General features: G+C 48.6%; 1 protein-coding gene across 3 annotated transcripts in view; it reads right to left on the reverse strand.

Annotated features, from left to right (window-relative positions):
- Positions 1–25276, reverse strand: part of GRIPAP1 (GRIP1 associated protein 1) — a 63469-nt gene that overhangs the window by 33885 nt on the left and 4308 nt on the right. For 2 of the 3 annotated variants that reach the window (XM_075185538.1, XM_075185535.1), the window contains exons 2-23: positions 19670–19736; positions 18423–18484; positions 17879–17905; positions 17547–17654; positions 17324–17468; positions 16875–17008; positions 16082–16130; positions 15096–15166; positions 13221–13256; positions 12700–12731; positions 12099–12146; positions 11915–12014; positions 10679–10756; positions 10444–10536; positions 9911–10045; positions 8655–8750; positions 8362–8574; positions 6408–6521; positions 6139–6216; positions 5967–6062; positions 5736–5792; positions 4548–4647 (exon numbers count right to left, since the gene is read on the reverse strand). In XM_075185538.1, coding sequence (XP_075041639.1) covers positions 4548–4647; positions 5736–5792; positions 5967–6062; positions 6139–6216; positions 6408–6521; positions 8362–8574; positions 8655–8750; positions 9911–10045; positions 10444–10536; positions 10679–10756; positions 11915–12014; positions 12099–12146; positions 12700–12731; positions 13221–13256; positions 15096–15166; positions 16082–16130; positions 16875–17008; positions 17324–17468; positions 17547–17654; positions 17879–17905; positions 18423–18484; positions 19670–19736 — 1939 coding nt within the window. The remainder of the gene's footprint in view (positions 1–4547; positions 4648–5735; positions 5793–5966; positions 6063–6138; positions 6217–6407; positions 6522–8361; positions 8575–8654; positions 8751–9910; positions 10046–10443; positions 10537–10678; positions 10757–11914; positions 12015–12098; positions 12147–12699; positions 12732–13220; positions 13257–15095; positions 15167–16081; positions 16131–16874; positions 17009–17323; positions 17469–17546; positions 17655–17878; positions 17906–18422; positions 18485–19669; positions 19737–25276) is intronic. The other variant, XM_075185537.1, reaches the window with a different exon arrangement.

Raw genomic sequence — 25276 nt, forward strand, 5'->3', positions numbered from 1 at the left:
ATTAGTTACAGTCTGATGCCGCTCTGCCTTCACACACCGTCGCTTCCACAGCGATTAACCCTTTCACTACAGCTCCCTCTGCCACTTCTCTCCCCCCTGCTATACCCGCATCATGCACTACTTCCCTTCTCCTGCCCCACAGCGCTGCCCCCTCTGCTATACCAACATCCCACCACTATTCCCGCTCGTCTACGGAGCCTGAAACTTCCACCTACGTTGGAGATAATGTGTCTGCAATTGTCTAATGAGATGTCCGCAGTTAATTATTCTAGCGTTTAGAGCGTAATTTGCCAGGAATGCAGCAAATCAATCAGGAATGACTTTGGAACATAGATTAAGGGAAACGAAGATGATTTCTGCAGCTAATGGATCTCTAAGGGGGAGAGAGAGGAGAAGGCAGACACAGACTGCTACCAGCAAACACTCAGTTTTAGCTTCGAAAGAAACACAGATTTCTCTCCATGTAGCGCGAGTTTGACACACAGGGCACCGCCGGCGTCTTGGAAAAGGCTGATGTTATAAACAACGGTGACATAAATAGATCTGCATAATGAGCGATACAAGGGAGAAGCAGCAGAGCCGTACCAGGCAAAAACTAGTTGCGGAAGAGAGAATGAGCATTTGTTACAATGTGACCCAGTGATACAATGCTGAGGTGTAACAGGCCCCCCCTATAGTGCGCCAAACTCCTCAAATATCTACTCATTTGTCCTGATTGTAGAATGACCCAATATGTGGCAGATCTGGTCACATATCTGGTCATTCGGCAAATGGGCCCAACATGCCGTGGCTAAAACTTCCTTGTCCTTCCCTGTCTGGACTTCTGTGCTGACTGAGATTGATTGGCAGGGCCGTAACTAGGGCTGTGCGACAGGGGCACCTGCCCAGGGCGCAGCGCTGAAGGGGGGCGTAATTTAGGAATATTTTAGGTCAATTTGGTGAAAATTGAGGGCTAGGGGGGCGGCATTTGTCTTTCTCGCCCCAGGCGCTAGAATTCTAAGTTACGGCTCTGTTGATTGGACCTAGGATTTGGATGACCATTAACTCCTAGTTTGGACAAAGTTGTCCAATATTATCTGCCAGATTAGGGCCGGATCCATGTTATACTGAACTTATTAGCACCAAGATGCAGTGTAACCTGCAGATTGCTTAAGTATAGGACACCAGCTTGGGAAAAATACAATTGCTTTGAAGGCATCATCATCATCATCATCTATTTATTTATATAGCGCCACTAATTCCGCAGCGCTGTAAAGAGAACTCATTCACATCAGTCCCTGCCCCATTGGGGCTTACAGTCTAAAGTCCCTAATACATACACACACAGAGAGACTAAGGTTAATTTGATAGCAGCCAATTAACCTACCAGTATATTTTTGGAGGGTGGGAGGAAACCGGAGCACCTGGAGGAAACCCACGCAAACACGGGGAGAACATACAAACTCCACACAGATAAGGCCATGGTCGGGAATCAAACTCATGACCCCAGTGCTGTGAGGCAGAAGCGCTAACCACTGAGCCACTGGCATAGCGGCGATGGCAACCACCGGTGCATAGCTCTTATTAAACATCCACTAAACTGTAACTTGTTGAGAAACCTTAGGGGGCAACGCACGGGGGGGGGGGTTTTCAGAGCATTGAATCGCGTGGACCGGAGGGAACAAAAATGGTTGCGTGATACATCGCCACGCATGCAGCAAAATTAACAAAAAACCTGTGTAGCAATACTAAAAAACCCCCAAAAAAATTGAAAAATAAAATGTACACCATAGTGATTACATTACAACTTATCATCAGAAGTTGACTATTTGATATCCTTAAACGACCGTAAGAACTGACTAAATGTCAGGACGCACACTGCTAGCATGAAATAAGGGTTCAGAATACTTGACGTGTTTATCTTTTAAATGTTATTCTTAGATTTCTGCACATAACGAACCTAAAGTGAATGTTTATAGATATATATACTTCTGAATAAGCCACAATAAACAGTTCTGAGTAATTCCATTTAGCCCTTTCAGTTAATGGCTCAGTCGGTGGATTTACTGCAATGGCCGCAGACACAGAACATCCACCTAAAGACTGTTTCAGCCTTTTTAGGACTCCTCAGTGCAGGCTAGGTTATTCTCTTCAGTACCTAAAGAGCTACAGAGGCAGCTTCATGAAAACAGTAAGAAACTCAGGTATCAAACCACTACAAAACAAGGAGAGTAGAGTTCTGTGTAATGACGATTACATGACAACCGTCTCAGTCCACATCCTGACCACGGGGTGTTAGAAGAACCCTCAATAATACAATTTTATTCCAAAAACCCCCAAGCTAAATCTACTAAACAATTATAATATTATATATAACGTGCTGGATAAACACAATAGCAAGCTATTACCGGTGTCCGTCACTGCGCTCAGACTTGCGGTTACTGCAGCATAAGATGCTACCCCCCCCGAAGGGTTAAACAGAATATAGATTTCTGCCTCTACCACTAATGAGTAATTCTCGATTGAAATCTGGACGGACTGCTTTAATTTCCCATTGAAAAGGAATTAAAATGCCTGTGTGTTCCTTCAACTGTATTAATCCTCCATTTTGGCCATTTCTAAATTAATAGAAATTATCTAAATGTAGCCATTAGGGTAATTGGATTTGTACGAGGGTTCGTTCAGAAGGCATTTCTCTGTCTATTTGTATCCCGGCTCGGCGAGCGAAGCCATTTGTCTCTCTCGTGCGTCCGTGTGGAGTGTTCAATATTCGCTGAGGAGCAGCTTTTATTCGGGCAGGAGATGTTTAGATCTTTTGTTGGCGATCGGACCGTTCTAGAACCATTTAGTATCGTATCTGACAAAGGTGGGCTGTGGTAACAGCGATACCAACGTACCAATATTCAACCGAAAGGTGGCTAATCAATAAACTAGGACGTCATAAGTCCTAATGAATAGATAATCCATAGGCTGCATATAAATATTGGTTCATGTCATAGCAAAAGGCCTCAGCGGTTCCTACAAAACAGAAACGTAGAAGCAGTGCCGATTGGCCAGGGTATACGTTATGTTGTGTTGCTCTGTGTCAGGTGACCCTTCCTCACGGGTACGGACAGTCTAAACGCACAAGTGTGGTGGGGTAAGGTATATACAGGTGGGCTTGAGATTGATATATATATATATATATATATATATATATATATATATATATATATATATATATATATATGCCTTTTGGCGGTACATTGAAATCAACGGCATGCTGCCTGTAGCGACTATAACAGAACCCTGTAGTTACACACAAGATAAAAGTAAATATAACGGTATCATTACTGCAACATCTCCAAAAAATTGTTACCATATTTAAACAAAAACTCCACCACAGGGTCAAAGCATCAATGTTAGTGTCAGAGAAACGGCTTATAAAGTGTACTCGAGCTGGTACCCGGTACCAACCAAGCTCCATAGAATTTTCCCAAACACATCAGAGAGGTGCTGGCGAGGCTGTGGCGGATGGGGGGTACTCACACGTCTGGTGGGACTGTCCCATTATCCAATCACTATGGGATATTGCTCTGACCCTTCTCCAGCAACTCACAACTGTTCACCCACCCCCCCCCCCCCTCCCCCCCGGGGACCCAGCAATACTTTTGCTCAACAAACAACGTCTGACACTTGGGAATATATTTACTAAACTGCGGGTGGAGATGTTGCCTATAGCAGCCAATCAGACTCTAGTTATCATTTATTTAGTACATTCTACAACATGAAAGCTAGAATCTGATTGGTTGCTACAGGCAACATCTCCACTTTTTCAAACCCGCGGTTTAGTAAATATACCCCTTGAGGTTAGTCAAGCTTGTAAACTACGGATAGCCCGAGTTTGGAAAAAAAGACACTCTCCCCTACCAAACCAGAATTGAGAAATAGATTATAGCACATTTCGTCCATGGAATATATCCCAGCCCTCCCAAACGATACCCTTCCCAAACTCCACTAGACATGAACCCCATGGTACAGACTTCGTGGCTCCCCCGTTTCGGGCAGTATAAGAGAAATCTTAGCTCTCCCACCACTACCCCCTTGTGCCGCTTTCTCTCCCTTTCTTCCAAATCTCCCTTCTAGACTCTTTCTCTTTTACAATAATAATGGAAAATCCGCTTTGTTACGTTCAAACCTCTTTGATAAGATATTGCGTGGAAGCAACATTTAGGTCATATTGTTTATTTTTCTCGTTGTATTTGTTCTACAATGTTGTCTGTTGAACAAAGTGTGAAAATAAAGAGAGTTAAAAAGAAAACCTCAATCACAGACCTAACAGTAATGATCACTGCGTTACTGGTGTAGATACCGGTGATCGAGATGCGATGCGGGTGATACTGTGGGAGATTGTATGAATAGATGGAGGAAGTCTCCGTTATTTTTGCAGCTGGGATAACAGTGATATTATAGGTGATATATTGTGAAGTAATAAATATACCAAACAGTTGTAGACACTGAACGCTGCTGCCCCCTATGGGAGGTTCTGTGAGATCTCACAGGAGGACATAGAGGGACCCTGCACTCACCTGTCCGAGTTTTACTGTTAGTGAGAATCTCCTGCAGACGTTCCTGCAGTTTGTCCGCTCTCTTCCTCTCCAGGTGCAGCTGTCGCTTCAGATCTTTTAGCTGTGGGAAATATTACTGTATATTAGTATAGGTGGTCTGTGCATCAGGAGGAGGGGAGGGGTCTGTGCATCAGGAGGAGGGGAGGGGTCTGTGCATTAGGAGGAGGGGAGGGGTCTGTGCATTAGGAGGAGGGGAGGGGTCTGTGCATTAGGAGGAGGGGAGGGGTCTGTGCATCAGGAGGAGGGGAGGGGTCTGTGCATTAGGAGGAGGGGAGGGGTCTGTGCATCAGGAGGAGGGGAGGGGTCTGTGCATTAGGAGGAGGGGAGGGGTCTGTGCATCAGGAGGAGGGGAGGGGTCTGTGCATTAGGAGGAGGGGAGGGGTCTGTGCATCAGGAGGAGGGGAGGGGTCTGTGCATTAGGAGGAGGCGAGGGGTCTGTGCATCAGGAGGAGGGGAGGGGTCTGTGCATTAGGAGGAGGGGAGGGGTCTGTGCATTAGGAGGAGGGGAGGGGTCTGTGCATTAGGAGGAGGGGAGGGGTCTGTGCATTAGGAGGAGGGGAGGGGTCTGTGCATTAGGAGGAGGGGAGGGGTCTGTGCATCAGGAGGAGGGGAGGGGTCTGTGCATCAGGAGGAGGGGACGGGTCTGTCCTTTAGGAGGAGGGGAGGGGTCTGTCCATTAGGAGGAGGGGACGGGTCTGTCCATTAGGAGGAGGGGACGGGTCTGTCCATTAGGAGGAGGGGAGGGGTCTGTCCATTAGGAGGGGAGGGGGTCTGTCCATTAGGAGGAGGGGAGGGGTCTGTGCATTAGGAGGAGGGGAGGGGTCTGTGCATTAGGAGGAGGGGAGGGGTCTGTGCATTAGGAGGAGGCGAGGGGTCTGTGCATTAGGAGGAAGCGAGGGGTCTGTGCATTAGGAGGAGGGGAGGGGTCTGTGCATTAGGAGGAAGCGAGGGGTCTGTGCATTAGGAGGAGGGGAGGGGTCTGTGCATTAGGAGGAGGGGAGGGGTCTGTGCATTAGGAGGAGGGGAGAGGTCTGTGCATTAGGAGGAGGGGAGTGACCTATGTATTTGGAGGAGGGGAGAGCCCTGTGTATTAGGAGGTGCATACACTTGCTAGGTACTGTATATAAGGAATTCATGTTGTATACTCACAGCTGCGCTCCCTCTCTTCTCCAGGATTCTCTGTCCGTCCGCTGTATCCTTTACCTCCTAGTAATAAAACACAGTGATATTATTAAGCAGCAGGAGGGGCCCCAGCAGGAAGTCCCTCTGTATTAGTACAGTGAGATAATGACATGGACGTTATGAACAACACAGAGCAGGTACAACGTTGTGGGGTCTCCTGGGGAAATAACAAAGAACTCAGAGTTGGGGGGGTCTCACCTGTCTCAGTTGCTCTATTGTCGCATTAAAACCTTCTCTTTCTTTTTCAAAATCCTTTATCTGCCCCATCAAAGCCTCCAGCTCCTCCTGCTTCACCTGCAGAGGTAACGGGACAGCATGAGCCTAATGTACGCCTGTCACATGACCACAGCCAGACCAATCCCACACTTACACGCAGGTCCGCAGCATGTGCCTCCTGCAGCCGGGACAGCGCCTCTCCATGCTGCAGGTCCTTCCGCTCAACCGTCTCCTGCAACACGTATGATGGAGAGAGAGCGAGTGAGAGAGAGAGAGTGCAAGAGAGAGAGGAGAAAGTGAGAGCGAGAGAGCAAGTGAGAGAGTGCGAGAGAATGCAAGAGAGACAGACGAGAGACAGACGAGAGACAGACGAGAGACAGACGAGAGACAGACGAGAGACAGACGATACTTTTCCACACTTACTTCTGCCTCCTTCAATCGTCGTTCAAACCACCCTTTGGTTCCCTCTAGTGACTGAATCTGTAAGCGCAGTTCCTCCGTAGTTTGCTGCAATCCTTCCAACTCCCTGCTTCTGGCCTAAAGAGATATGGAGATATATATATATATATATATATTATAATATTATGTAACCTATCAGCTCATTACCGCTCCCCTGATAACTCGGTAGAGGTACTTAGCGGTCTGACGCTGTAAGTTTGCAAGTAATTGGAGGAATGGAAGATTGTCCCATAGATTGTAAGCTTGCGAGCAGGGTTCTCTTACCTCTTTGTCTGTATGTATTACCCAGTATTGTCTTATTAATGTGTGTTCGCAATTGTAAAGCGCTACGGAATTTGCTGGCGCTATATAAATAAATGATGATGATGATGATGATTGTCCTGGACATAAAGACTCTAAGCAGATCATGCCAAGGATGAAGCCTTCACACTGGAGATCTGGATAGGTTGTCAGTAAACCAAACTACAAGCTCCAGGGCCGTGCTGGACTGGTGACAACATTCTGAACACTTTCCTGGTGCACACTCTTGAAGGGAAGAGATATACACTATGCTGATAGACCAGGGAATCACCGACTCTTCCACAAATGTATCTTAAGGGTCAATGGGCTCTGGCAAAATAACATTGAAGCTTAAAGTTTTGTCTGGTGCCATCAAGTCTACTTCAAGAGTATCCCAGATACTGGATACTTCATCTGGATGAAGAGGCCATTACCCAGGGTCTATTTCCAGACAGCTGAGATAACCTGCTTCCTAATTGTCCACCCGCGAGCGTGGGTGGATGAGGTTACTGGAGACTCTGTCCATTCCAACATAGAGGAAACAGCCAAGATGGGAGCAACTTCTTATTCTGCCCTGAAGACCGAGGTTAGCCACAGCTGTGGGCTGTCTTTATAAACCTGAGACTGGATAGCCCGACAGCAGAGGTGTGTGTGAGATGACTGGGAGAGGCAGCCAAGGCACCAAAATTTCTCATTGAGGTGCTCTCTGGGAATCTTATCCAATAACGACCAGGAGCGGTGCCAAACGCACTCTTCAATTCTCCAGGGCGCGGAGAGAAGCACCGCTACGGTGACTAGACGAGGGAACATGCCTGTAGTCCGGCTGACCACCGACTGAAGACCCTGGTGGAATACTGCTGTAGCAGTGGAAAGTATACAGGACCAGGGGCGGACCTAGACGCAATTTTTAGGGGGGGTGATATTGCATAATCACGCCCCTCCTTCATTGGCTGGCCCCGGAAAACCCCGCCCACCACCCGTGATTGGCCCCACCCACTCCACACGTTTTGATCGGCGTCTTGGACCCAAATTTAAAGGACTTGTGCTGTTATGGGGGAACGATTGGATCCGCCACTGTACTACTTCCCCAAGGACTACCCAGGGATAAGAGCTCCATCCTGGAGGGGGCCTGATGGAGCCTTCTCTGGAAATATGGAGCAGATTAGCAGCATAAGTACTACTTAGAGTAGTACAATAAGAGAGGGCAGGATAGGCCCATGCGGTATATTTACTAAACTACAGGTTTGAAAATGTGGAGATGTTGCCTATAGCAACCAAACAGATTCTAGTTATCATTTTGTAGATTGTACTAAATAAATATTAACTAGAATCTGAAATTGGGATTAGTAGACCACCTCCTACCTAAGCACTAGATATAAATGACGTCTCAGCACCGCCCTCTGGTGGCAACTGGAAAAAATGCTCCATGTTGTACTGGACTTGACAAATGTGATTAAACCAATAAATAAAAGTTAACTGGTTATAATGTGCGTATCTGTTTCCAATCCTCTATTCGTTTATTGTTTTTCCTGATTACATAATTGCTACAACAGATTACAATACGGCGAATCTTTATAACCTCTAAAGCGGTGAGTGGTCTTGTTCCGTCATGGGTCATAGGTCATTGTGCCATCCATACCTTCTCGTCCCTCAGCTGACCCCTCAGATCCTCTTCTCCCCTGTTCTTCTCTTCGTGAAGCTCCCGCAGCTCCTTCTCGTACTTTCCTCGAATACTCAGCACCTCCTTCTCATGCTGGAGCTTAATGTTTCCCACCTCCTCTTTGTGCCGCGTCTTCTCCTGTTGCATCTCGATGGCCATCTCGTCCAGCATGGCTTTCCTCTTATCGGCGCTCTGCGAGGAACAAGAGAATGGGGTCACCGGGCCGTCCAGGAGCAAACAAGAGACAACACGAACACAAGAGGAGAAACTACCTTGCGGGCTTCATCCAGGTCCTGCTGCAACTGCTGCATCTCCTGCCTCTGGACCTGCAGCTGCTCCACCAGGCGGCCATTGGCTCGGCTGGACTCCTACCGGGTAACAGAAAGTAGAATCATATCACACCTGCCGTGCATTCAAGAGTTTCTACACTCTTCGCCCTAAAGCAGTCAGGCCCAGCACAGGGACATACTCTGTTACCTTCAACAATAACGGTACCATTAACATATTGTATGAAGTTAGTCCCTGTGCACGGGGAAAAAAACTGTACAGACATAACCCAACAGCACTAAAGTTTCTTTTTGCCAAGGTCAACTGTATACAGTGCTTATAACCCACATCGCGGCATACCACGGATTGATAGCCAGGGGTGTCTGGTGTTGGCAGAGGAGAGTCGGAGGACCAATCAGAAGCCCCAATCACGGAGATAGCGGGTTCTGATTGGTTCCCCTTACCCACAATACGAAGGGAGAAACGGAAATATTCCTAACAATTAGGTGGCTCACTCTGATAAAATTGTAATCTTATTATATGAGTCGTGTAGGTGAATGACATTGCTGTGTGTTACCTTGACATTCAATGAAGCTGAATGACAGTAATACAGACAGCTGAAGCTCCTCCCACATCTCCTGACGGGATCTGACTAGGGTCAAAAAGCTGGAAATACAGTCACCTGAGTAACTGTGACATCGCTGGCCCCACCCCACGTATGAGTCCACCAATCCGCACAGTGTATTTCTACACAGCAAGTCTGCAAACCTGTCAGTCACTCTTTGTCTGCTGTAGCTCCTCCCATCTAACATTGCAGCCCGCAGCAGGAGAGCGACAGAGATCATGGTGGATTTAGTTTATTATGAACCTTCCACAGTTATTTCAACTATATTTGTCCTGCTCAGTAATACATAGAAAATACATCCAGGACCGCTGTTGTTCGCCGTCGGGTCTGTTCAACTCCTCCTTTCAAAAAGAGAGTGCTGGGCTGTGCCAAAGACTATTAAGCAGGGATCTAGGGATTTAGAGATTTAGAAAAGACTCCAACGCAAACGTTTCTAAGCAGCCTCTAGACCGGATGATTTTTAGGCGGCTTTGAAGAACAAGCCACAAATGAATAAATAAGATAGGTGGTGTATTACAGAGCTAAATAATAAACATGAAATAAATAGTGTATATCTCCTCCTCCGCCATGTTAAGGGGGGGCTTCTGTACACGTACCATCTTGCCCACCTCCGAGAGCCCCAATCATGCCCCTCACCTGCAGCTGAGTCTTCAGGTCCTCCCTCAGCGCCAGAAACCCCTCCCTTTCGCTCTGCTGCTGCTGCAGTTCCGCTGTCAGCGTTGAATTCTGGTCCCGCAGTAAACTGAGCTCCTGGGTTCTTGAACTTTGAATCTACAGATAGAGAAAAGCTTCATCATGAGCTCCAAATAACTCAGATTTCCACAAAATAATGGACGGCAAAGCAGCATGGGACTGGGTGGCACATAGGTGGAAGCCTTGGCGGTGCGAGAACTCGGCAGGTCTGGGAATCATAAGGTTCAAGGACCAAACTACCGAAACGGAAATGAAGATAAATCAGCCTGGGAGGGACACTGTCAGTTCCTCCGAGAGGACCGAACAGGCTTCCACCCCCTGCACCAGGATCTCACATCACAGCTCATTACGGCCACAGGAAACTGAGGGGGGGAATCCAGGAGGCCCTTTAAATACACAGAAGTCTCAGGATTGGGGCCCATTATCACTCTCCAGTGAATGAACAGGATTTACATGGCTGGGAAAGGGCGCTGTACCTGCTCCAAGGCCGCTAGATTGGTTCGCAGGGCATCGTTCTCTGACAGAATGTTGTCAACCTGCTCCTGGCTCTCCGCACTTTGCCACACTGCCTATCCTCGGGGGGCAGGGGCACAGAAGAGCAGCGGCAAGCAGAAGGCAAGCAACAGGAGGAAAGAAGGAGGAGAGAGGAGAGTTTAGTGACAGAGGTCAGCACACAGCGCTGCAAGCCAGGGACGCCGGCGGATTACACACCTGCTCCTGCAGACTGTGAAGGGCGCGGTCGTGGTCCTGCTTCACGGTCTGCATCTGCTCCTTCAGCTCCGCGTAACTCTGCAGAGAAATAATCTCATATAAACCACAAGTGTAGTGCTAAAACCTCCGGAGATCTGGTGTTACAGAATCCTACAGCTGAGTGTAAACAGCATCTGGCCGTCTTACTGCGTCGCTACTGGGTATTAAAAACCTGTTGTGTTCCCACCTCTTCCACGAGCGAGCGCTCACCCGAATGAGTATTTTATTTAATCGGGCCTGGATAGGTGCGTTTTATATACTTGTGTCTGTTTAGATGCTTCCAGTAAATGGTGAATTGATTAAAGACGCTCAGGAGATACTCTCGCGCCTGATCCTTTCTTGTGCACTATTCTGACTTACTGATACCGACCCAGAGTGTTCCTTGACCCCGATTGGTTGCTGGTGACCCCGCCTGCTCTGACCTTGGATATTGACTAGGATTCCTGTATTGTCACTCTGTACTGTGAGCTGGGGGTTACCTACGGTGGGAGCCACTTGTGAAAACTGGTTAAACTCTGTGTCTGAGAGTTGGCAAACTCGAATCTCTAGCAGCGCTGTATGTTCACACCCAAGACAATTCCTTACGATGAGTATATACAATAATAGGCGTTCTATAATGACACATACCAGAGTGCATAATGATGGAGCATGGTGGCTCAGTGGTTAGCACTTCTGCCTCACAGCACTGGGGTCATGAATTCAATTCCCGACCATGGCCTTATCTGTGTGGAGTTTGTATGTTCTCCCCGTGTTTGCATGGGTTTCCTCCGGGTGCTCCGGTTTCCTCCCACACTCCAAAAACATGCTGGTAGGTTAATTGGCTGCTATTAAATTGCCCTTAGTCTCTCTCAATCTGTGTATGTTAGGGGATTTAGATTGTAAGCTCCAATGGGGCAGAGACTGATGTGAATGAGTTCTCTGTACAGCGCTGCGGAATTAGTGGCGCTATATAAATAGCGGATCAGGCTGCTGGAGGAGAACGTCACTACTGAGTGTATACAATGACAGATGGGTGTTCTAGAACCGTAACGCAAAACATTATACATCTCGGTGTTCTAGTATGTCCTGCCTGACTAGACATAATTACGGAGATCTACCTTACTGCTGAAAGTAACAGGAGTCCTGCAAACCCACAGCTGAGTACCACAGAACCATAGGACCGGTGCACCGAGAGTGGCGATCACGGACCACACTTGCCTGTTGTGCCGCTTGCAAGTCCTGCTGCATTTTCTGGTTCCGTAAGGTCAAAGCCTTCAGCTCCTCCTCCTTCCTCTGTTGAATCTCCTCTATCTTCGTCCTAGTTTGGAGAGAATAAAGTCAGAAGAACACAACAGCGGTGAGGGAGCTCCCCAACGAGGTACAACATAGGTTACGGACTCACCTGCTGTCATTGTACAGGGCTTCCTTGTCTGTTTGAAGACGTAGATAACTGTTGGGGTGAGAGTTAACAAGAGGTTAATAAAAGGACCTATAGACATCACAAAATAGCAATAAGCAAAAGGACCTGTAGACATCACAAAATAGCAATAAGCAAAAGGACCTATAGACATCACAAAATAGCAATAAGTAAAAGGACATGTAGACATCACAAAATAGCAATAAGCAAAAGGACCTGTAGACATCACAAAATAGCAATAAGTAAAAGGACCTATAGACATCACAAAATAGCATACAGAGGTCATGGTTAGCTGGGGAGCACACTTGCTACGTTGCTGCTTCTGCATGACCGGCCGTACTTGCTCATCTCTACCCATCAATGCTCCAAACCTCCCATAAAGTCTTCTCTTTCAAATTAAGACCTGGAACGTCTAATTAGTGACGTTTCCAGGGGTGTTTACGATCAGACAATGAAATCGGACCCTCATCTACTTTTGCTTCCTGGGACAGAGGGAGGCAACTCAAACCATTCTAGGTCCAATGTCAATGTTATATAATCAGCATCCTCAAACACTGACCTACTCCTACATCCAACGCTCACATACCTGTCATGTTTTTTCTTCAGTTTTTCAGATATCTGCCAGAGAAAGAAGAGAGAATCATGATGGGGGGGAAGGGGGATAATTGGCCAAAACACACTTAGACCCACAGACCACAAGAGCCTCAATAATCACTCAAATTAAATAAAAGACACAAATAAAAAATAATTACAATTTTGGATAGGGGGACGGGTTAAATATCCCCCTCTCCTTTCTTCCAGACTAATTTATAGGTTACAATCCCTCCCCTGGGACCTTAGTCATTAGCCTAAGACCGGCGGTAGGTAAGTACAGGAAACCTATGTCAGAGACGTAGGAGTGCACTGATGTGATAAACTTAATGAAAGGTCAGTTGTGTCCTGATTGGATGCACGGACAGCAGAGGACCCGCAGCCAACATTACTAGGTCCATTTCCAATGTGGGTAGGGAGAATTTAAAGAGATCACATGATTGGTTGCTATGGGTTACTGCACTGTGTTAGTAAGCAATCGCTAACTAAGATACACAAGATACCCCGTTCGCTCACCTTTGTGGTCTCCTCTTGCACTCTTGAGAAATCCCCCTGCAGAGACAAAGAGAGCGTCAGGCACAGAGAGCAGTCACATGACACTAACCCGCACATCACTGGAACGTCCTCCACCCAATCACCAATTAATCTTCGAACGCAAAGGACACCTCGGACAGAATGCGATTTCAAGCGCTGGATGGTGGAGGGAAGAGGCAATGTACAACATGAGATGGCCAAGGCTCAGCGCACGCACGGCCGTCCATCCACCCATCCAATTCATGCTTTGGGCATCTCTAAGATACGTGACTTTCAGATCTATCACTTCCACCAGCTACAGGCAGGTCGCTCACGTATGCATGCCACAACATGTGTTTGCAAAAATGCATTTTATGTACAGCAGAGATTAATAACATCCTGATTCATGTATTTCATGTCAAAATAGAAAAAATTAAAACTGAATTTTATTTATTTCTTAATGTTTATCTAAGAATGACTAATTAACAGGTGTTAATGTCTTTCATAATTTTATTTGTGCCTTCTGATTGGACATTTTATTGCACATAGGCATTGCGCGTATCCTGCAGAGCGTTTTTATACCCGTATTGAACTAGAAACGGTTCTTGAGATCCTCTTCTTGCAGAATACGGGAGTACCAGCTGGCTTTGTACGTCCGTTTAAAATAAAACGCAAATTGCGTTCCCTTGGCGCTCCGTGATGATTAGGCCCATACAGTATAAACAAAGCCAAGTAATAGGACATTAAATACAGCCACTACGTACCTGGTGCATTATACTAAATTATTTACTATACAAACGTTACATGAACACAGGAGATGGATGCAAGAGGCACCCACAGCAACACAGCGGCTGGTAGAGGCCAGATAACCCGCTGACTATATAGAGTTCATTATCTAAAACTGCTGCAATCCTAAACCCTACAGAGATCCTCCTGAGCCATAGGGATGTAGCCGGCAGGTTTATCACCTGTCAATTCTAATAGCTAAATCAACGCTATGGGGCCGATTCGATTCTGCCGCGAATAACGTGGCGCCAACAGTATTACCGTTAATACGGTAATTTTAACCTAGATTTCATCTCGCAGCTCAGGGAGCGGTGAGTGAAAATCCAGCGTTGAAATGACTGTATTAAGGGTAATTATGTGCAGTTTACCGTAATAGCGGTAATACTGCTAACGCCGCGTTATTCGTGGCAGAATTGAATCGGCCCCTATCTGTCCACTAAAGAGGGGAATCTCCAGCCTTGACAACAGAATGGATTGATAAAATCAATAGGGGTTATTTAAAAACAACAAAACACAATAACTAAAAAGTCCACCACCTATGTCATTGAAGAGATTTGAGGACTTCTCGGTGCCTACTTCCCTCTTTACTGGGTTCTCTTGAGATCCAGCAGTAGAGGCCACCATCTTGACGCAACCACCGGACGCGCAAATATTCATGAACCACCCAGTGATAAATCAGAGCTGAATGGGAGATAAACGACTGCCCCCCAATGTCTAACTGCTCCCAATAATCCGTCAATCACATTCTATTAAAATGCAGACCTTTTTAACAGACTGAGGGCTAGATTTACAAACTGGGGGTTTGATAAAGTGGAGCTGTTGCCTATAGCAACCAATCAGATTCTAGCTGTCATTTATTTAGTACATCCTACAAAATGACAGCTACGATCCGATTGGCTGCTATAGGCAACATCTCCACTTTTCAAACCCAGTTTAGTAAATATACCCCTGAAAGTTGAAATGAATGTGGTTTAGAGTAGTACAAAACATGGCCGCCACCACAGCATACCGGTGAAGTGTAGAAGACTCACGGAATGTTAAATCTTACGTACCCAGACCACTGTCCCCCCCCCCCCCCCCCCCATCACTGACCTGTAGCGTCACTATCTGGTCTCTCAGCAGTTTGTTCTCTTCCGTCTGTGTTGCTAATTTGAGTATCATCCCTATGAAAACATAGAAAAAGATATTTTGGCCTTGGACGGAACAAATAACGACATACAGAGGAACAATAACCAAGAACATTGTACAGATAATTGTAGAAAACTTGCTGCCCCTAGCAACCAATCAGAGTCCAGCTGTCATTTCCCAACTGCTATTTAGAAAATGAAAAGCCAGCATCTGATTGGTTTCTATGGGCAACACCACCTTTTCTACAGGTATCTGTAGAGCGGGTTTTCATGAATAGCCCATAGATTCACCCACCGACATATTTAATGAGAGTAGGTAGTTTCCTCCTCTTTCTGTGCACCGAGTGGTAAAAAGAGGGACAGTAATAATGGACAATTAATATATTACTTTATAGCACCATTTTATACATGATTTGTGGCATGCTGCCCATCTTTACTGGAAATGTGCTACTTACATGAGACGACCATTTATTTTACAATTGAAATTTGACGTTCTGAGGGGCATATTGTTCCTCTGACCATGTTACCCACCCCAAAATCACAGATTTTAAAGTCTTAGCATGGGCAGGTATTCACACTCGGTGACCCAGACTGACTGGAGCAGAACGTTTCCCTTGGCAGCCATAGGAAACCATTTTGAGACATGGAGAAGTTACAGCTCCCTACCAGTAGCTGTAATCTGAATATTAAATGAGGAAGGTGAGAGGTTGGATTTGCAAAATGAAACATACAAACAAAAATATAATTATGCTTTTATTAAGTATCACGCAAGACTGTGAAGCTAATTAAGCAATAATTAAATTATTCTGAACCTGGAAAAGATCCCTCTACATGAGCCAAAAAGACAACATTGCAGAGTGGTCTATACTGCATCGCTGAGCATTATGGGTAACCGTTCCCTACTGCAGGGCGCCTCAAGATAAAAGAAGGGAGCACACACAGCATACGCACCTTGGAGGTTATTCTCTCCCAGCTCCCAGTTTCTGGACTGCTCACCGTCCTGCAAAATAAGACAGTTACTAACCACTACCAGTTACTGGGGCCCGACCAATACATTACTGTAGCCCCCCCAATCTGACTAAAGGGTACAAATGATTCTGCTTTGTATGTCAAGCCAAAATGTATGAGGATTCCCCAGGAACCAGTGACATCACTGAGAATGCAGCCTATCCAGTCACTAGGAACCAGTGACATCACTGAGAATGCAGCCTATCCCTTCACTAGGAACCAGTGACATCACTGAGAGTGCAGCCTATCCAGTCACTAGGAACCAGTGACATCACCGAGCATACAGCCTATCTAGTCACTAGGAACCAGTGACATCACTGAGAATGCAGCCTATCCAGTCACTAGGAACCAGTGACATCACTGAGAATGCAGCCTATTTCTTCACTAGGAACCGGTGACATCACTGAGAGTGCAGCCTATCCCTTCACTAGGAACCAGTGACATCACTGAGAATGCAGCCTATCCAGTCACTAGGAACCAGTGACATCACTGAGAATGCAGCCTATCCAGTCACTAGGAACCAGTGACATCACTGAGAATGCAGCCTATCCCTTCACTAGGAACCGGTGACATCACTGAGAGTGCAGCCTATCCCTTCACTAGGAACCAGTGACATCACCGAGCATACAGCCTATCCATTCACTATCCATTATATAACGCACATAAGAAAGTTTTAGCATGGAGTTATAGTAACAGTATTACTGATGGATGTGTGGAAGGATAATGGGCATATCACCTGCGCAGGGTGTCCACCAATTTGTGTGTCCAGCGCCTCCCTCTCCGGGCCTGTGTGCGCAGCGCTGAGCCCATTAGCTGGAGGTTCCTGGCACCTCAGTGAGGTCATCTCCTTCTCGTGACGTTCCTGGAGCGCTGAAAGCACAGTTGTCCCATTAGGTGTAAAGCGATTACTATATGGAGAAACAGAACAATCACAGCGATAAGTGAGGAGAGGATTATGGCCACGGATATGCTGTGTGCCGGGCCCTGTTAATGAGACGAGTGATACAAAGACAAGGGCCCCAGGCACTCAGCAGCCTTGAGAGCCACCAGGCCGTGCTTAATAGAAGCCCAGAAGCCACACACACATAATAACTGTGAGTAGAGCGGACACAAGGAGCCACCGTGGGGGACATTGTACAGATTACAACCACAACGTTCATAGAGAACAAAGCCCATATATTATACAGCCAATGGTCCTCTGCAGCGCGGTGTTCTCGGCCTGAAGCCTCCTCATCTCGCCCTCCGCGGCCCCAGGGACGCTCTCCGGGGATGAACTACCCTCCTTCAGCTGCTGGTTTTCCGCCTCCAACTGCTCAATTTGGGTACAGAGCTGTGGACGAGAAGCGGGAGTGAGTAATGGCGCTGGGATGAGGCCCACGGCCCGCTCCTCAGGTCAATGCCTGGTTACCTTGGACAGCTCCTGCATTAACGTGCTGTTCTGCAGCCGGAAGTCGTCCTCCTGGCTGTGCAGCTTTCCCTGGAGCATCTCATTCTCACCCAGCAAGGCCTCCACCTCCTGCAGTGACAGCAAACAGCTACCTCCACCTTCTCCATCAATGACCCCACACCCCCACCAACAAACTAGGGAGATACCATATGTACTACATGAGGGGGGGGGGGGAGGTGTGATGTACAGAGGGGCTGGACAGCTGGTGAATGCAGCAGATCTGTATATTAGGGGTGTACATACAGCAAGAGTTCTAGACTCCGAAGGGAAGGGGCCAACAACCCCCCTCTTACCTGGGCTTTCTTGCTTTTGCTGAGCGCCTGTGAAGAAATCAGTGATGTTAGTCAAGAGTTGTAAACACACCGTTACCAGCCACATGGAGGAGAGAGAGACCACAATAGGAAACAGAAACACAACATTCAGACCAGGAGACAGTCGCCCAACAATGCATCAGGAGGCAAGAGACACACACAGTCAGAACAGACACACAGACACAGGGACGAAAAAGTGAGAGAGAGTATGGAACGAGAGAGCGAGAGGCACACAGGGGCGAGCCCGAGAATCACGCGGGGGCGAGAGAGGGCGAGCCTGAGAGGCAGGCGGGAGCGAGAGGCACGCGGGGGCGAGAGAGCGAGAGGCACGAGGGGACGAGAGAGCGAGAGGCACGAGGGGACGAGAGAGCGAGAGGCACGAGGGGACGAGAGAGCGAGAGGCACGAGGGGACGAGAGAGCGAGAGGCACGAGGGGACGAGAGAGCGCAAGAGACACAGGGACGATAAATACTTAGCATTAACGCTTAGCATGACACAACATTACACATTCACAACAATCAGTTACCTTTTGAGCTTTGAGAAACTCTTTCTCCAGAGACGTCTGTTTCTGACGGAGAGATGTGAGCTCTGGCAAATTAAAAATAAAAAGTGTCAGAGGCTAAACTCCAGGTGTAGATCCTGTGACCGCACACTAGAGGGAGCCACTCGGGCTCTGGCTGTACATGAATTGGGGGACGAATGCAATAAATGTAAATTTAAAATGCATGATCCAGGTTGATTTTTGTGTACAGAGAGGTGCTAAGTTAAGGTGGCAGGGGTTGATGTATCGCCCTACAGCACTGGGTGTCTGTAATATATAAAAGAGGGCGTGCAGCCCATGTAAATGTGTATAAGAGCTATAGGAGCAATAAAACTTTATACCAATATACTGCTTGTTCCTGTGAGACAACTCCTACCTGTTGTGTTCCTGTGACCTTAAGATGGGCCCAGCAGTCTGCCGGTTACCCAGCAGCCCTGAACCAAAGTAAGCTGGCCAGGCTATTAACCAGAGGAACCAGCAAAGAGGAGCTGCACTACCCAGAAGCGACAGTCAGTCTAGGTGCCAGGGAAGTAGCCTCTCTTATAACTGAAGATACCGCGTTGGCGCCCAGTTGACATATGCAGCTAGAGAGTGGTTGGTTTGCGGCACCAGTAGGAGTGATCAGTGACAACTAGCAAACACTCAATGAGCGTAGTGGGCAGGGAAATTAGACTAAGAGCTGGTGGAAGATAAATTTGCACTGTACGGCGCTGCTGAATATGTTAGTGCTATATGGAGCAGCACGGTGGCTCAGTGGTTAGCACTTCTGCCTCACAGCACTGGAGTCATGAGTTTAATTCCCGATCACGGCCTTATCTGTGTGGAGTTTGTATGTTCTCCCGGTGTTTGCGTGGGTTTCCTCCCACACTCCAAAAATATACTGGTAGGTTAATTGTTTGCAATTAAATTAACCTTATTCTCTCTCTCTCTGTCTGTGTATATTAGGGAATTTAGACTGTAAGCTCCAATGTGGCAGGGACTGAAGTGAGCGAGATCTCTGTACAGCGCTGCGGAATTAGTGGCGCTATATAAATAGATGATGATGATGATGATATAATTAAAAATACATGCTATATACTTAGAATAGGGTTGCCATGACATGTATGAAAGATGGTAAGTCTGAGCAGCCTTGCAACATTTTGAACAAAGAAGGGTCAGGTATAAAGAGGAATGGGGGGGATGGAGTATCATTTAGGGGGGTGAGCAAGGCGTAATGTGAGTTGTGCGCTCACCCTGGTTGTTTTTCCGCAGGTTGTCGGACAGTTGGTAGTTTTGTGTCCTGAGCTCCAGCAGCTGAGCCTATTATAAAACAAAGAGTCGTCATATTTGTCAGCCACAATACAGATGCTGTAAACAGAGGACGTACCCTCCCCGACCTCATACAGGGACCAGGGTCTTTCTCTCTAGGGTGTCTTCATCCGGGTAGAAGCGGCTGCTGCTATATTAACCTCCTGAGTTACAGGTGATCTATGAAAACTGTTGTAACCCAGAACAAGCTGACATTATGTAAATACTACTAAACTAAATGGCAGAATCTGACTGCAATTCAAATGACCTGACGCATGGTCTGGCCCAGGACACACAATCTGCCCCACACTTACTTTTGGGTACCAATTAAAATAAAACAGTTAAAGGAATACACCCCTTTTACCCTGTTGTTAATTAGGGTAAATACTGAGACCTGTGATTTACAGCTGCACAAGATTGTGTAGGGAAAACTGACACATATGGAAGCTCTAAACATGTCACATCACCGGTAGCCATCAGACGCATGACATCACCGGTACCCATCACACGCATGACATCACCGGTACCCATCAGACGCATGACATCACCGGTACCCATCAGACGCATGACATCACCGGTACCCATCAGACGCATGACATCACCGGTACCCATCAGACGCATGACATCACCGGTACCCATCACACGCATGACATCACCGGTACCCATCAGACGCATGACATCTCCGGTACCCATCAGGCGCATGACATCTCCGGTACCCATCAGACGCATGACATCACCGGTACCCATCAGACGCATGACATCTCCGGTACCCATCAGGCGCATGACATCTCCGGTACCCATCACGCGCATGACATCTCCGGTACCCATCAGACGCATGACATCACCGGTACCCATCAGACGCATGACATCACCGGTACCCATCAGACGCATGACATCACCGGTACCCATCAGACGCATGACATCTCCGGTACCCATCAGGCGCATGACATCACCGGTACCCATCAGACGCATGACATCACCGGTACCCATCAGACGCATGACATCTCCGGTACCCATCAGACGCATGACATCACCGGTACCCATCAGACGCATGACATCACCGGTACCCATCAGACGCATGACATCACCGGTACCCATCAGACGCATGACATCACCGGTACCCATCAGACGCATGACATCTCCGGTACCCATCAGACGCATGACATCACCGGTACCCATCAGACGCATGACATCACCGGTACCCATCAGACGCATGACATCACCGGTACCCATCAGACGCATGACATCACCGGTACCCATCAGACGCAATGACATCACCGGTACCCATCAGACGCATGACATCACCGGTACCCATCAGACGCATGACATCACCGGTACCCATCAGACGCATGACATCACCGGTACCCATCAGACGCATGACATCACGGTACCCATCAGACGCATGACATCACCGGTACCCATCAGACGCATGACATCACCGGTACCCATCACACGCATGACATCACGGTACCCATCAGACGCATGACATCACCGGTACCCATCAGACGCATGACATCACCGGTACCCATCACACGCATGACATCACCGGTACCCATCAGACGCATGACATCACCGGTACCCATCAGACGCATGACATCACCGGTACCCATCAGACGCATGACATCTCCGGTACCCATCAGACGCATGACATCACCGGTACCCATCACACGCATGACATCACCGGTACCCATCAGACGCATGACATCACCGGTACCCATCAGACGCATGACATCACCGGTACCCATCAGACGCATGACATCTCCGGTACCCATCAGACGCATGACATCACCGGTACCCATCACACACATGACATCACCGGTACCCATCAGACGCATGACATCTCCGGTACCCATCAGACGCATGACATCACCGGTACCCATCAGACGCATGACATCTCCGGTACCCCATCACACGCATGACATCACCGGTACCCATCAGACGCATGACATCACCGGTACCCATCAGACGCATGACATCTCCGGTACCCATCAGACGCATGACATCTCCGGTACCCATCAGACGCATGACATCACCGGTACCCATCAGACGCATGACATCACCGGTACCCATCAGACGCATGACATCACCGGTACCCATCAGACGCATGACATCACCGGTACCCATCAGACGCATGACATCACCGGGTACCCATCAGACGCATGACATCACCGGTACCCATCACACGCATGACATCACCGGTACCCATCAGACGCATGACATCATCCGGTACCCATCAGACGCATGACATCTCCGGTACCCATCAGACACATGACATCACCGGTACCCATCAGACGCATGACATCTCCGGTACCCATCAGACGCATGACATCACCGGTACCCATCAGACGCATGACATCTCCGGTACCCATCAGACACATGACATCACCGGTACCCATCAGACACATGACATCACCGGTACCCATCAGACGCATGACATCACCGGTACCCATCAGACACATGACATCACCGGTACCCATCAGACACATGACATCTCCGGTACCCATCAGACGCATGACATCACCGGTAGCCATCAGACACATGACATCACCGGTACCCATCAGACGCATGACATCTCCGGTACCCATCACACGCATGACATCACCGGTACCCATCAGACACATGACATCACCCGGTACCCATCAGAACGCATGACATCTCCGGTACCCATCACACGCATGACATCACCGGTACCCATCAGACGCATGACATCACCGGTACCCATCAGACGCATGACATCACACGGTACCTCATCAGACGCATGACATCTCCGGTACCCATCAGACGCATGACATCACCGGTACCCATCAGACACATGACATCTCCGGTACCCATCACACGCATGACATCACCGGTACCCATCAGACGCATGACATCACCGGTACCCATCAGACGCATGACATCACCGGTACCCATCAGACGCATGACATCTCCGGTACCCATCAGACGCATGACATCTCCGGTACCCATCACACGCATGACATCACCGGTACCCATCAGACGCATGACATCTCCGGTACCCATCAGACGCATGACATCACCGGTACCCATCAGACGCATGACATCTCCGGTACCCATCACACGCATGACATCACCGGTACCCATCAGACGCATGACATCTCCGGTACCCATCAGACGCATGACATCACCGGTACCCATCAGACGCATGACATCACCGGTACCCATCAGACGCATGACATCTCCGGTACCCATCACACGCATGACATCACCGGTACCCATCAGACGCATGACATCACCGGTACCCATCACACGGATGACATCACCGGTACCCATCAGGCGCATGACATCACCGGTACCCATCAGACGCATGACATCACCGGTACCCATCAGACGCATGACATCACCGGTACCCATCAGACGCATGACATCTCCGGTACCCATCAGACGCATGACATCACCGGTACCCTATCAGACGCATGACATCACGGTACCAATCAGACCAAGACATCAGACCATGAAAAAGATACAGAGAATCGAAAAGAAAATGACAATCGGGACATCAGACGCATGACATCACCGGTACCAATCAGACGCATGACATCACCGGTACCCATCAGACGCATGACATCACCGGTACCCATCAGACGCATGACATCTCCGGTACCCATCAGACGCATGACATCACCGGTACCCATCAGACGCATGACATCACCGGTACCCATCAGACGCATGACATCACCGGTACCCATCAGACCGCATGACATCACCGGTACCCATCAGACGCATGACATCACCGGTACCCATCAGCACGCATGACATCACCGGTACCCATCAGACGCATGACATCACCGGTACCACATCCAGACGCATGACATCACCGGTACCCATCAGACGCAATGACATCACCGGTACCCATCAGACGCATGACATCACCGGTACCCATCAGACGCATGACATCACCGGTACCCATCAGACGCATGACATCACCGGTACCCATCAGACGCATGACATCACCGGTACCCATCAGACGCATGACATCACCGGTACCCATCAGACGCATGACATCACCGGTACCCATCAGACGCATGACATCACCGGTACCCATCAGACGCATGACATCACCGGTACCCATCAGACGCATGACATCACCGGTACCCATCAGACCGCATGACATCACCGGTACCCATCAGACGCATGACATCACCGGTACCCATCAGACGCATGACATCACCGGTACCCATCAGACGCATGACATCACCGGTACCCATCAGACGCATGACATCACCGGTACCCATCAGACGCATGACATCACCGGTACCCATCAGACGCATGACATCACCGGTACCCATCAGACGCATGACATCACCGTACCCATCAGACGCATGACATCACCGGTACCCATCAGACGCATGACATCACCGGTACCCATCAGACGCATGACATCACCGGTACCCATCAGACGCATGACATCACCGTACCCATCAGACGCATGACATCACCGGTACCCATCAGACGCATGACATCACCGGTACCCATCAGACGCATGACATCACCGGTACCCATCAGACGCATGACATCACCGGTACCCATCAGACGCATGACATCACCGGTACCCATCAGACGCATGACATCACGGTACCCATCAGACGCATGACATCACCGGTACCCATCAGACGCATGACATCACGGTACCCATCAGACGCATGACATCACCGGTACCCATCAGACGCATGACATCACCGGTACCCATCAGACGCATGACATCACCGGTACCCATCAGACGCATGACATCACCGGTACCCATCAGACGCATGACATCACCGGTACCCATCAGACGCATGACATCACCGGTACCCATCAGACGCATGACATCACCGGTACCCATCAGACGCATGACATCACGGTACCATCAACGCATGACATCACCGGTACCCATCAGACGCATGACATCACCGGTACCCATCAGACGCATGACATCACCGGTACCCATCAGACGCATGACATCACCGGTACCCATCAGACGCATGACAATCACCGGTACCCATCAGACGCATGACATCAACCGGTACCCATCAGACGCATGACATCACCGGTACCCATCAGACGCATGACATCACCGGTACCCATCAGACGCATGACATCTCCGGTACCCAATCAGACGCATGACATCACCGGTACCCATACAGACGCATGACATCACCGGTACCATCAGACGCATGACATCACCGGTACCCATCAGACGACATGACATCACCGGTACCCATCAGAACATGACATCACCGTACCCATCAGACGCATGACATCACCGGTACCCATCAGACGCATGACATCACCGGTTACCCATCAGACGCATGACATCACCGGTACCCATCTGACGCCATGACATTCTCCGGTGTCCCATCAGACGCATGACATCACCGGTACCCAGCATGACGTCATGACATCACCGTACCCATCAGACGCATGACATCACCGGTACCACATCAGAAGACAGACCATGACATCACCGGTACCCATCAGACGCATGACATCTCCGTTACCCATCAGACTCATGACATCACCGGTACCCATCGCAGACACATGACATCACCGGT

The sequence above is a fragment of the Mixophyes fleayi genome, chromosome 9 (genome assembly GCF_038048845.1).
Source record: "Mixophyes fleayi isolate aMixFle1 chromosome 9, aMixFle1.hap1, whole genome shotgun sequence".
NCBI lineage: Eukaryota > Metazoa > Chordata > Amphibia > Anura > Limnodynastidae > Mixophyes > Mixophyes fleayi.